The 13,839-nt window shown below is 42.9% G+C and overlaps 1 protein-coding gene across 4 annotated transcripts in view; it reads left to right on the forward strand.

Annotated features, from left to right (window-relative positions):
• COL18A1 (collagen type XVIII alpha 1 chain) overlaps positions 1-13,839 on the forward strand; it is a 202,385-nt gene that overhangs the window by 87,885 nt on the left and 100,661 nt on the right. The window contains exon 1 of one of the 4 annotated variants that reach the window (XM_078383561.1): positions 5,207-5,228. The exons of 1 other annotated variant lie outside the window; for it this stretch is intronic. In XM_078383561.1, the coding sequence (XP_078239687.1) occupies positions 5,222-5,228 (7 nt within the window). In that variant the 5' untranslated portion in view covers positions 5,207-5,221. Of the gene's footprint in view, positions 1-5,206; positions 5,229-7,442; positions 8,261-8,530; positions 9,149-13,839 lie in introns of those variants that run through there. 2 more of the 4 variants (XM_072985477.2, XM_072985476.2) reach the window with 2 other exon arrangements.

Genomic DNA, 13,839 nt, shown 5'->3' on the forward strand with positions numbered 1-13,839 from the left:
ATATCCAACCATAAGAGTGCATAACTTTTCTGTATTGCTAATATTTACAGAAATATTAACTTAGTGAAAATACACTGCTGGATAATAGAAACATGGTTGTGTAAAATCCTCTTACGTAGTCTTGGACATTTGTAGTTACCTGTTAAAAGTTACATACTGTAGGTAGATTGATTGTAAGAAAATTTAAGGTAGCTTTCTTTTTAAACTGTGCTCATGTAAATACATGCCTAGCTCTATTCTTCAAGCTGTGTGATTGTCAACCTGAGAGTGCTCAAAGAGGTTTTTTTTTTTTTTTTTTTTTTTGGATAGGACAGTAAGAGCTGCTGCTTTTATTTGGAGCTTCCAAATAGGCGAGATAAAGTATCAATACAGCCCACGGTGTCTTCATATAGCTTCACACTATTTCCTGTGTATAAATACTGCTGTTTAATAGCATTTGTGTCATCTGATTATTTTTTGAAAGTTTGGATTCATCTGTTGTGTTGCAAATTTCACACGATTTGCCTGTAGAAATAGGCACGGACTGCTAAACCGGTGGTTTGTGCTGGCTTCTCCTTTGTCTGAACAGGTGTTAGGTGCTTCCCAGCCCCACCTCCTGGGGTGGGTGCCCACTCACACGCTGGCTCCCTTGGCCCACCTCCTCCAGGCACTGCCTTTGCCTGGGCATTCACTGGAGGAGGCAGTGTTGGGGAGCAATAAACACCCTGTTCGGCCAAAGGATGATTCAGCACAAACTGCCGGTTCAGCAGTCCATACCCATCTCTGTTTGTCAGTGTACGTAGTTGCAGCCTAAAGGTGCTTCAGAATGGGACCCTAAAATGATGTGTCACTGATTTCAGTATAGCCATTCACAGCCAGTGTGAATCAGCCCAGACTACTGTACTATGGTTCCATGGTTTGTGTGTATATGCTTGTAGATCATGGACAACTTTAGAAACCTGTCCTTTTCCCCAATGCCATGCAACACTGTAAACAGCCTTCCAGCTTTACAGTGAAACCATAAAATGAGAGCTGGGGATTGGCAGAGGAGGGGATCAAAGAGAGGAGGGGGGGGCTGTGGCATGGATTGAACCAGATTGGATTGGGAGACCAGTGCGGACCTAAACTGTACAGAAGTATAAAATAGGCTATGAATCTAGCTGCAGCAAAGCCGAATCTCTCCAGTTCAGTTTGCCAGTGTAGTTGCTGCCTTACTTGAAGTTATCTGCTCTGAGACTCAAAAGGTTATTTTTTTTTCCTATAATACAACTCCAGAATTCCCAACCAGCACTAGTATTCTGGGAACTGTGGTCTAAAAGAGTAACTTTTTCTAAATTTGGTAAGTGGCACTGAACTGAGGCTGCCATCTGATCGGACATGCTTTAAGTCCATGGTAGATCACTATGCACTAATGGAAGCCTATCTTTCTGGGGTTTTTTTTCCTTTCAAAAATGATGTAATTTTTTAAATATATGGCTTTCCTATAGAGCCTCATGTACTGATTATATTCATAGGCATTAGCTTCAAAGAAAGTAAAACCTTGGTTATCCCCAAGGATTGACTGAGTTGCTGCTCTCGTTCCAGTTTTACCTGTTGCATTGTGGCTTCTTAGCACTTGACTGTATTCTTTGTGATTGGCTCTTGGATAAAAATCAGTTCACACTACTTTAAACACTCAAAGTAATCTGAAAGTGTGGCCCAGGAGGAAAAGCAGCCTTTGGTTGGCCTCTGAAGCAGTAGAACTCTGTGGGAATTGCTTGTTTGAATGGGGCTGCTTGAAAAGAGACAAGCTGGCCATGGAATGCTGGGGAATGACAGCCCTGACCCCATGATAAGAGCCAGTTTCAGTGACTGCCCCGTCCTCAGCGTACACATACTGAAAACCCGGATCTGGAGTATTGTTAGCCAGAATGGTGCCCCATGTTGGGAAACGGGACACACTGTTAACTGTTCTCTGATCAATCAGTCCAGTTCAATCCCATGTCTCTCCCCCCCAACCCCTCCAAATTTTCTGTAGCCATTCATTATTGTGAAGAGCGGTCAAAACTAGCCGACTCATTATAGGGTTACCCCTACACAATGGACATGTTATAGAGAAGAAAAACAGAAGCTGCTTTGTTTTAAATTCCATTGGAATTGTAAAAAAAAAAAAATTGCTGCATTTGGCAAGTGGTAAGATGGGTGACTGGGCTACAGGCAGCAGAGAGAGCAGAGTCTGCTGTCCTGCCATTTAAAAAAAGATTTTTGTTGAGAGAGATTTGTCCCTTGGCTAACCAGTGTTTTAACTGCATCCAGTCTTAAATTTTGTGTGTGTGTTTAATAAGAAGCTATTTGTCTTTCAACCCATCTTCAAAAATGTTTTTAACCCCCCCCCCAAATATGAAACCAAAACATTAAAGTCTTGTCTGTTTCCATTCTTCGCATTTTAAGCAAATACCTGTTTTTTCACCCCTGAGGAATATGTTTTCAAGTAAGGATGGACCAATAGTTATAAGCCTTTAATGTGATTTGCAGATAATGTCTGTATTAAATCCAGAGATCAGTAAACAGATTAAATGAAGTCTGACTGGAATAAATAGCAACGTTGAAATGTGTGGCAGGATATCTCAGCAGTACACAGGAAATGGATGGGCTGCAACACTTATGTTCTTAGGATGGCCAGATGCAAAAGAGGACAGAATTCCTGCATCTTTAATAGTTTGAAAAAGATAGAATTTCAGCAAATATGTTTAACACAAAGTACACCTCCTGAAGCTCCTTCTTCTTAACAGTTCTTAAAGGTGGATTAAATCCTCAGTAGGGATTGGACAACACAGGTAGTAAAAGTGAAGCTGACAACTTTCATTTCCTTCCTTGCGTAGTCTAAACCTAGCAGAAGGGCAAGAGGGGACCACTCAAGCAGAGCTCAGAGGAAGGACCTGCCAGACCTGCCAGGGAAACAGATTTCAGTCTGTATGTGATACCACATAGCAAGCCTTACGAAGGTCTCTGGCGGATACTTGAGTAAAGAAGAAAAGGCTGAGTTAATTGCATCTATAGATATCAAGGGATAGAAAGGAATCTATTCGAGAAAGGTCTTAAGACAAAGGGACAGGACCCAGACCTTCCTCAGTGTAACCAGCACATTGATGAACAAGAACAGGAGTGATAGGATTAAGACCGGATTTAGGGGCAGATGGCCTAGAACTTCTTTACATATATTCTTTCCTGTCCTTTCATATCTGTGGAAGCAACTTGGCTCTGGTTTCAGAGTCGGGTCAAGAATGGACGAGTCTTCACTTATTTGTACATTTGGCCTGGAGAGAAATGATGATACTTGGACAGGGCGTGCAAAGTTGAACTAGAAACAAAGCTGAATAGTCTGGGAGGCAGGTCAAGGGGGTTTCAGGGAGTTAGGAGGGAGCCATCTTAGTGGAGCTCAGTGATCTTGGTTGTTCCCAAGGTAGAAGCCCATAGCAAATAAATTGCTTTCCCTCAAATCAGTTCTGACTTAGGGCAACCCATTCCAAGGTTTTCTAGGTGGGAGAGAGCTCTGAAGTGGTTCACCATATCCTCCTTGTGGGGGCCCCTCTGGGACTGTGCAGCTTTCCCAAGGCTACACAGGCTGGCTCTATTCTCAGGAAGCATAGTGGGAAATTGAAATCCCAGTCTCTTGCCTGACTCCCTGAGCTATCCAGGGAGTCTTCTGGCAACAAAGAGGTTCCGAAGAGATCAAACACAAAACAAAGCAAGCCACACTCCAGCAATGGTTAGAGGTGTCTGGCTCGGGCTGGAGCTCTCCACATTTAAATTCTCACTTACTTGTGGAGCTCTCTGGGTATTTTGGGGGCAGTTGCATTTAGTTTAGCTGACCTCACAGAATTATTAGGAGGGTAAAGTGGAGGAGTAGAGGGATTATTTATTTATTTATTTCATTTATTTATTTATTTCATTTATACCCCGCCTATCTAGTCAATTGTGACCACTCTAGGCGGCTTACAACACACACTATAAAACAATTACCGTATTTTTCGCTCCATAAGACACACTTTTCCCCCACAAAACAGGGGGGTGGAAAGTCTGTGTGTCTTATGGAGCGAAGAAAACAGATTATATTTTCCTGTTTTCTCCTCCTAAAAAATTGGTGCATCTTATGGAAAGGTGCGTCTTATGGAGTGAAAAATACGGTAAACATATAACATATCACATAACATAACATGTATGTAGCACCCTAAGCTCCTTGGAGGAAATATAATTGCCCCATCTTAGAATCATACCAACCGTACAAGTGCAAAGCTGGAAGGGACCCCAAGGATCACTGAATCCAATCCCTGCCAAAACAGGTATCCATCAATCTATGATCCCTGACAGGTGTCAGTCTAACCAGTGTTTAAAGAACTCCACTAAGGAGATTCTATCATCCTCCAAGGCAGTCCATTTCACTGTCAAACAGCTCTTAGAAAAATCTTCCTTTTATGTTAAGGCAAAATCTCATTTCTTGCAATTAGAACCCATTACTTTGGGTTCTGCTCTTGGAGGTTGCAGAAAAGAAAGCTCGTTTCATCGTCCGCATTGCAGCCCTTCAAACATTTGAAAATGGCTATCACATTTCCTCTCAGGGTTCTCTTCTCTAATCTAAACATACCCAGCTCCCACGACCATTCCTCACAGGGCTTGGTTTTGAGACCTTTTACCATCCAGGTTGCCCTCCTCTGGACATGTTCCAGCTTGTCAATATCCTCCTTAAATGGGGATGCTCGGAACTGGACAACGTTTTAGAAAGCTTTGTATAGTTTACTTATTCTGTGACATTTACTGTTAGAAATAAAGCCTAACATATTAACTTGAAAGATGAATCTTCTGCTAATCTTGTACACAAACTTTGAAGAGGTGGAGAGTGTAATCTTTTTCAAAGCTGCTTTGCTGATAAGGACCTGGTATATCTGTATAGCCTCTGTTCTTGCAAGACTATGGAGTTTTATGAATCCTAGAGTTTTTCTTCTCATACTTTACATGAGAATCTCAAATTAAATGTTAAGTTGGTTGCTATTTCCAGTTAATTGGCCTAAAGCTTGCATACCTCTCTTCCGTTATGCTTAATAAGAAAGCTGCTCACCTGATGATGCACTTTGGGTGAACCAAGAATCTGGAGAAGTTAATATTTAAAGCTGGAGCATTTTCAAGGGGAGCCCTCAATGCAATGTGCTTAGAATTGGTTATTCTGTAAGGAAGTGTTTGCTGTGCCTCTTTTCAGCTTCCAAGGATGACTGGTAAGGAAACACATAGCTTGCAACACTAGGTTGTTGTTGTTAGGGAATTACTACATAGCCATGCTCTGGCAGAAATTAGACAAGCCCAGTTGCTAGGGCTGTGTTTAGACAAGTTGCTCACAATTCCAGCATGGCTGTACCGTTGGCTTCTGAGTTGGCTTAGAACCATAGAGTCATTACTTATGCTCAGGCTTCTTGATGGATTGAGGTCAGAAATTTAAAATGGAAAAGACGAATTGTTTGCTGCTGGGCATTAAGTGTTGGTGGTTGGTTGGAAAAGGCAAGATGGGAGTCGTTTGTCAGTGTCAAGCAATCATAAAGAGGAGGTCCTCCCAGCCAAGGACAAAGAGGGCTGAGGAAGCTGTTTTTAACCAAAATGGTTCTCTTAGATATGTGGAATATGTGTCAGCTGCATACAACTGTGTCTTATACTTTAGATCATTAGTAGGCATCCTTCAGTCTCGAGAGACTATGGTCACATAACATGTTCTGTATAGAGGTCTTGGAACAGCGTTTAGTGTGGCTGAGAAGGCCAATTCGAGAGTGACCATCCCTTCCACACTGAAGACAAATACAATCTGTCCCCTGTCCAGCGCCCTGGTTTTGCTTGTTTCAGGACTGGCTCTTTGCCTCGGCCTGCTGTACAAGTGTCTCTTCAAATTGGGAGATGCCATGATGCTTTAGATCAAAGCTTAGAAATATTACTTGTTTGAATTTCTATTTTCTGAATCCCTTAATCAGATTAGCTGGGAATTCTGGGAGTTGTTCTCTAGTAAAATAGTGTTTCCAAGCTTTGGCCTAGACTAAGACAAAGTTTGCTTTTGTGTAGTATTTGGCTGGATAGCTTAGTGAGTTAGATAGTGGAGAGTTTGATTCCCCAGTGTGCCTCCTGAAAGAAAAGCAAACCTATGTAGCCTTGAGCAAGCTGCCCAGGACGCCCCCAGAAGAAAAGAATGGTAAACCATTTCTGAGCACCCCATATATAGAAAACCCTGGAAGGGGTTGCCATAAGTTAGAATTGATTTGACACTGCGTAGTTAAGTAGTATTGAACTATTTCATCATCTGGGCAGCTTCCCTTCTGTCACCACTCTAAGTAACTTTCCAAAACTTTTCTTCTGTTCCTTTGATTTGAATTGCCTGATTTTGTTCAGGTTTTCAGCAATCACTGTGCATAAGATTGCAGTTTAATGCTGAGTAAAGCTGGTTGGATAGTTCAGTGAGTTGGGTATCTGGCTGTGGAGCTAGAGGTTGGGAGTTTGATTCCCCACTGTATACCCCAGAATAGCCAGCCTGTGTGACCTTGGGCAAGGTGCACAGTCCCAGGGTGCCCCCACTAGAAGGAACAGGTAAACCATTTCTGAACAACTTAGAAACCGCTGGAAAGGATCTGTGTAAGTCAAAACTGACTTAACAGCACACAATGACGTTGTTACAGATATCTAAGATAGAGTTGTCAGTCTAGTGCAGCTTTTCTTATGAGGCAGAAGGTCTTTATTTGCAAAAGGGGCAGACAGCCTCCCCTATGGCTTTTATGTCATAATTGAGGATGCAAATATTAGCACTTCAGAGTCCTGTTAATTTGAGTGGCAGAAATTTTAAGCATACTGTATATCTAATGCCAGTTATATCACCAGAGCATTTTAGATGAAAAGCATTTAGTTTTATTTGAATCATTCCCATCTTGACAATTTAACAAGATGTGGAAGGATGCAGCCTACTGAACGATAAATCAGTTAAACATGAGCCCTTTCTGGGGCTGTTGCATGGCTTGGAGTATATTTACTACCCTGCAGTATTTCTGGTTTGTTTTTGTTCTGTTTGAAATGATTTCTCTAAAGGAAAGTGCCTGTGGTTTCATTGCTGATGTTAATGATTTTGAAAATTAGGTTATAAACCTAAAGGAAAAGATCTCTGCCTTGTCTTAATATTGGCTCAGGGCAGGGAGGAGTTTAATGTGCCCAAATATTTTTATGAGCTCCAGGGGCAGGAAAAACAGCAAAATGCTAAAATTGTACAGCAGTTGTGCAGAGCGGATGTCTTCCGGGTATGTGTTTCTTGTGTGCTTGTTCCTTGGGTGGGTGGGTGGGTGGGTGGGGAAAGCAGGGGAATAAATCTTTAGGTATGTTTGTAACATGCAGCCCCTCTGTTGCGGTTGAGAACATTACAGACTGTGCAGTTAAGTTTCTGATTTTAGTGGGAAGCAAGCTGCTGGAGGGGAGGACTCTGTTAGCCACACCCCTGCAAGTTTTATATCTGCTTGGAAGAGAGCTGTATGTTTCCTAAGCCCAGAGCTCCAGAGGACAGATCAATGTGGATTCTTCCATTCCCCTGCACTGCTACTCAGAACATTCCCCCAAAGCAGCTTTTTAATGGCTCCAGCTGAGCTCAATCTTGGGCTCCTGTTGCTGCTGACCTGCTGTGGCTTATCTAACGCACAGGGCTGGAGCTGGCTTTGGGGGTCTTCAAAGAAAACAACCCTTTCTCCTCCTACCACAGTTGCCAATCTTGACGAGCAGTTGACTCAGACGGAGGAGACAGCTCTGCGTCTTGTCACGCCTGAGGGTACAGCTACTCCAAGCAGCCCCCTGGAAAGTACTACTGCTCAGCCAAAAGGAAGAGTGTGGACTATCTTCACCCTGAAGAGACCTGATTTCACTCCAGCTACCATCATATCTACAGCTGCATCTCCCACTCCGCTGGAAAACAGGGAAGGAAGTATTGCAGGAGTAGGGACTGAGATCCTCAACGTAGCTGAAGAGATCAGCAACTTGGTTCAGCACTGGGATGAAAAAACACCAGAGGGAACAGAGAAGACAGAGACACCTGCAACCACTGACCTTTTGGAAGCATCCCTGATCCCAGATGCTGAGCTGGTGAGCCTCCAGAACGTCTCTTCCAGCTCCAGAGCTGATGGGCAAACCTCGTTGGAAAATCAGCCGCCGGAGCATATTCCCTCTGTAATTCCAAAGCCTGCTCTTCTGTGGAACAAGACGCGCCTCCTCTTACAGAAGCCTGATGCACCGCTCGCAGGTAGTGCTTCTTTCTCATTTTCGTCCAGCAATCATATCATGGGCACCATGTTGGCTTTTCAAGAAACTACAGAGGCGGGCCAAGAAGGTGCGACCGCTGTCCCAGCAACCAGGGCAGCCTGGGAACCTGACTCAAGAAAAGAAGGAATTTTGTCCAGTGCAGATATCTTGGAATTGCACAAGCCTCAGGCTGATAGCAGCCGCATGCATGGTGGAATGCCATCCAAGGTGGTGGGTGCTTTAGACCACTGGCTGTCCCGTTATGTTGCAGATTCAGACCGATCACTCTCTAAGGGTGACAGAATCCACCTCCGCCTTAAAGATCCTTCCTTCTTTAAGCATTCTGGGATAGTAGTAGCTGATACACCTGGTGATTCTGTTTCTAATTCGAATGCAACTAATTTTGTGGATTTCTCCTCTGCCAATAACTCTGACTCTCTTGAGTTTCTACTAACCTACACTATGCAACATTTTAGCAATAATAGCACAGGGTTTCCTTCCTTCTTTCCTGGATTGAAGCCAACAGCTGGCCACTGCTTGCCCTTACCGACCAAGCTGTCGTATTGCAACACCCTGGGCATGAAGCATTTCCAAGTGCCGAATTATTTGCATCAGGGCAGTGAGGAGGAAATTCGGGCTGCTTTGCATGAGTGGGAGGGGCTTCTTAAATCTCGGTGTCACCGCTACTTGGAGTGGTTTTTCTGCTTGCTGCTGGTACCTGGGTGCAATGCTTCTCTTCCAATAACACCGCCACCGTGCCGGGGATTTTGTGAGGCCTTGAAAGATCTGTGTTGGATTCATCTGAAAGAGGGGCACCTTCCCATATCGTGTGACTCTCTTCCAGAGGAGGATGGTGTAGATTCATGTGTGTTTGTTAATGTTTCAGCAGGTAATGTGGAAAGGGTTCCATATCTCTAAATAGTGCCTTTCTCTCTCTCCTCTCTGTCACCAACTGACTTAATTTTGCCCTGGACTCTCAAATTAACAGTAAGTGGCTTTGCCTTGTAATGACATCAGTGCCATTCTCTGTTTTCAGGAAAACGCACAAGGGCAACAACCACTGCTCTCTAGTCGAAGGGAGATGTGGCCCAAGTGCCAGGCCACGTCATGATGAGAGCTGTGCAAAATAGCAGCCTTCCCCAACTGGGTGCAGTCCACACAAGTCTGGGGATTTTTGGCTTTGGAGTCTAAAACATCCCAAATGGATCAGACGGCTGCATAAGAGGACAGGTCACCAGGCTGTGCAATAAATATTCCCAGTCAGAGAGGAGGGAGGTATAGTAGAGTTTTGGGCAAGAACAAGAGGACCCATCGGTCTGCCTGCAGTGTGACTGCTTACTCCTCAGTTCTGCTAGACCTGAGCAAAGCTGTAGCAAGGTGTGGATGGCTGTGCATTCATTGTCGTGTTCATCAGAGTAGCACTGCCTCTTATTACAGATTAGACTGGTCTGCCAACATATCAGAGAGTCTGGCCACTCTAGCTTTACATTCTGTTTCCTCATTTTGGAACCTTAACCATTAGAAAGAAGAATAAGTAGAACTTGCTGAGGGGACTTCTACAGTTGAGGTCTTAATAGGTCTAGGTGTGGTTGGACAGAGATTGATTCTTATACTCCTGCTGAAGTGACGGAAATTACTGGGCTGTCATTGATGAACATTTTCTTTAGCTGCTTTACTGAAAAATCTGTCAGCTGAAGCACTTTCTATCTCTAAAATGCATACAGTTCCACAACATGTATGCAATGATAAGTCAAATCTATTGGTGCTCAGGAATAGATATATGACAGAAAAATCTTACTTGTCAGGTAAATTATATGTTTAACATAATATAATAATGAATGAATGCAGTTTGACCGATTTTACAGATACCCAAGTAAATGCAATTTTCTGTTTGGAATTTGAGGAGGAATGAATATTATTGTGTTTGTTTTCATTGCTTTATTCAGAATGTTTAGCTTTTGAGCTATGCAGTATAATAGCCCATTTCTAGTGATTCATCTCTCTTGTGCTTAGGAATTGCATTCTAACCCAGAGATGTTGGAAATTGAAAGAAAGTGGTCTCTCCAATCCCCGCCTTGCAAATCACTGCCTCTTAAAGCATGTCTTTCCCTAGTTACCTGGCACTGTGCATTCCACATTTCCCATATCTTAGAATTTCCCCTATGCACATATTGTAGCACTGTAGACAGCAAGTCTCTACAAGATATGAATATCGCTTGGTATCTGTAGTGGTATCTATATTTCAGATTTCTACTGATAAATAATTGCTGCCTCCTCGAATTTTAGAAGTTGCGGGTCATCCAGCAAAATTGGCTGGCAAGGAACAGAGGACAAAAGGGAGTACTTTATGTAAAGTACATCATCTAGGAATGAAACGTATTGCCACAGGTTGTTATGATAGATCTAACAATGCCCATTTGATATAACTGTTAAGAATGGAACTTCTGGTAGAGTTCATTCTTTAGCTGGTGATGCACAATAATTTTAGAGCAATGGTGTGAGAGAAACTTGATTTTCCATGGGGTAGATACATTTTGCATTTGTTCCACTCCCCCAAGTGGGTTTCAGGTTATTGGAACAATTTTTCCCCCAGATACAGAAGGGGAGATGAAGCTACTCATCATGTGGTGTCATTCTTATTTCAAAATTATCCTCAGCTTTTGGGGTGGGAGGAGGAGGAAGAGGTCTCTCCCTCCCCCCCCTTTCTTTCTTAAGCTTTGTGGGGGGGGGAGCTGTGTGCCCACTCCTTAGAGCAAACATAAGCAAGAAAAGCTGAAATCTGCAGCCTGTGTATACAACACTGTGCAAAATTGCTACTGCTTATGATGGGAAGAGACCAGAAACAGTGCCAGAGGTGACCTATTGATGTACCCCAGCATTCTTCAGTGGAGCTCAGGGTCTCCAAGCATCCTGCCATCTAGGCATGGGTCAGACCCTAAGTTGCTTTACTTTGTCAAAGTGCTGAATTGTGTTCCTTTAAGCCACAGGGAAGGTTACTGCTTGATATTTGGATACCCCCTCTCTCTTGACTTCTTTAACTGCGCTTTTAGAAAATATTGCCAACTTACATATCAAAGCATGTGGCTAAAGTGTTGGGTGTGGATCTGACTGTCCATTCTTACCTATGAAGTTGGCTGGGCGACTTTGAGCCAACTACTCTGTCTCAACTTACTGTGATTTTATGATTCCAGAATGCCACACTCAGAGTGGCTTAAGGAGGGCAGGGTGCCAATGAAAGGAATGACAAACCCATGGCCCATCAACTGTTGCTGTATCTTCCCCTTCCAGTCTTCCAGTATGGTTTTGTGCTTTTCATTAGTCACATTTCAGTAACTGGACAAACTTAAACTTAACTTAAAACTTGTTTGAAATAAACCAACTTTAAATGGTGCTTTATCATTATACCTATATCTGAACACTGCCAATGTCTTATTCTGTGCATATGTGGCACTTGCTTGATAAATCCTCCCTTGGTATGAGCGAAGCTGGATGGATAGGTCAGTGGGTCAGAATAACTGCCCTGGAAGTTCGATTCAGCCACTGTGCCCCCTGGGAGAAGAGCCAGCCTGTGTGGCTTTGGGCAACCGACATGGTCCCAGAGTGCTTGAAGAATAAGGGACTGGTAAACCATTTCTGAATACCGTATGGCTGGAACAACATGTTTGCCTCATACTGGTGTCAATGTGAACAGACTACTGTTGCTTCACATGGCACATACATTGCTGCACATTAGGCACCATTTTAAAACAAGCCTTTGGCAGGGCAAGAGAGCCCTTTGTCTACTGCAGGACGTGCTTGTTCAGCAGGTGAACTGGCTGGCAGTGGCAGCCATTTCCATAAGTCAACTAGATGGCACATAATTGCTATTATTTGTATGAGTGAACAAAGAAGTGATGAAGCCCAGTTATCTATAGTTTCTGCTTCGTAACAAGCCAGGATATGAATGCATATTTTGAAGTTGCTTAATAAGCTGGATTGGTTCTAAATGGCTTACTATAACTTTCCAACTTGTATTTATGGGAAATTAATGTTATTAATATAATTAAAACCTTTATTGGCATTAAAACCCAGTAATCATACAATCAAGATTCTGCTTTCTACTACAGTAAGATAAATACAGTATGGTCAAGTTCCGTCAAGGCTCCTTGGCGCAGTCAGTTTAGTTCGTTACAACAGCAAGATATTCAGCTACATGATCAGTCAATTCAGGTTGTTTACCTGCTAACATCATTTGGATTAACCTCTCAGGGGAGCCAGAAAAAACTGAAATAGAGCTAAGTAGTGACTGACGGGGCTCACTAAATTTAGGGCAGTGAAGAAGAATATGTGGGATTGAGTCCGGTTCCACTAGGCAATGCTTATACCGATGGTTCTTAAAGGGGATCTTACAATATCTGCCGAAAAGAACAGCAGAGGGAAAAATATTAAATCTGGCCAGCATAAAAGCCCGGCGCCACAATGGGTTAATAAGATTGGTGAAATAATTGGCACTACAGTAGTTACAGAAAGAGGGAATTAGGAGAAATTAATGTTAATTGTAGACTTACTAGTTAGTCTCTAGTAGGTGCAAAGGAGCTCCTTGTGTCCTTCCAAAGTTTCTTCATGTCTTTGCTTATTAAGTAGAAATGTAGCTGTTCCACTTATTCCCAGCCTAGTCTTTTTTGTACTTGTAAATCAGTTTAGGCCAGCCTAGAGTGTTGCAATATTTGACTCTGCTATGATATCCCTTTGCAGGCAACCTCAGTTCACAACCCAGTCGAGTAGGAGGACTTGCCTGGGCTTATGGGCCAAGATTAATCAGTTCACCCGATGACAAGGGAAGAAGCACTTTCCCATCCCACTTTTTGCTTTCCACAGCAGCAGAAATCTGTTCCAGAGGTTTCTTGGCCCTGAGGTTTACTGAGGTGTGCGTCAGAGAGCTTCCCAGCTTCTAGCTGAATGGATGCTATAAGAACCGTCTTGGTGCCTTGAGATGGTGGTCCAGTCGGGTTTGCTCAATCCTCACCCAAAACTTTGAAAATTTACTTTTTTAGATGACACCTCCTAAAATTCCCCAGCCTTGATACAGTAGCCCACAAATGCCCCAGTCCTATTTGGAAAAGTGAGTGGTATGTGTAAGAAAGAGAGAGAAAAAGTATGTGAAGGGGACTCTGTCCAGCGGTGCAGTAGCCTTGCCTACTCTTGGCATGCTATTTATGCCTGAAGCCATCCTGACACTTAGGCTGAACAAGAGTTCCCCAGCCCCTGTTGAAATATACAGTACTTGTTTTATTTGCTGTGTGCAATGTTGATAATGAAATTGACTTAATAATTCATAAAATATTTTTTAAAAATATGTACATACATTGATTCTCTTATTGCATCTTCCAGTATTTCTCAATACTGCTTTGTGAAAGCATTTTTGGAAGATAATTTACATAGGCATTCACTAGAGGGTTACTGTCTTTCCTAAAAGTGTTCAGTTGTTGAGCTCTGCACTTGAGCTTTTCAAATTTCAGACAGATAAGAAGAAGTTCCTTTTCATTGATTTTTGTAGTTCGGCAAGTCTGAGAGTATTTCTCAAAGGATTTAGCAAGACAT

Source organism: Pogona vitticeps, chromosome 1 (genome assembly GCF_051106095.1).
Source record: "Pogona vitticeps strain Pit_001003342236 chromosome 1, PviZW2.1, whole genome shotgun sequence".
Lineage (NCBI taxonomy): Eukaryota > Metazoa > Chordata > Lepidosauria > Squamata > Agamidae > Pogona > Pogona vitticeps.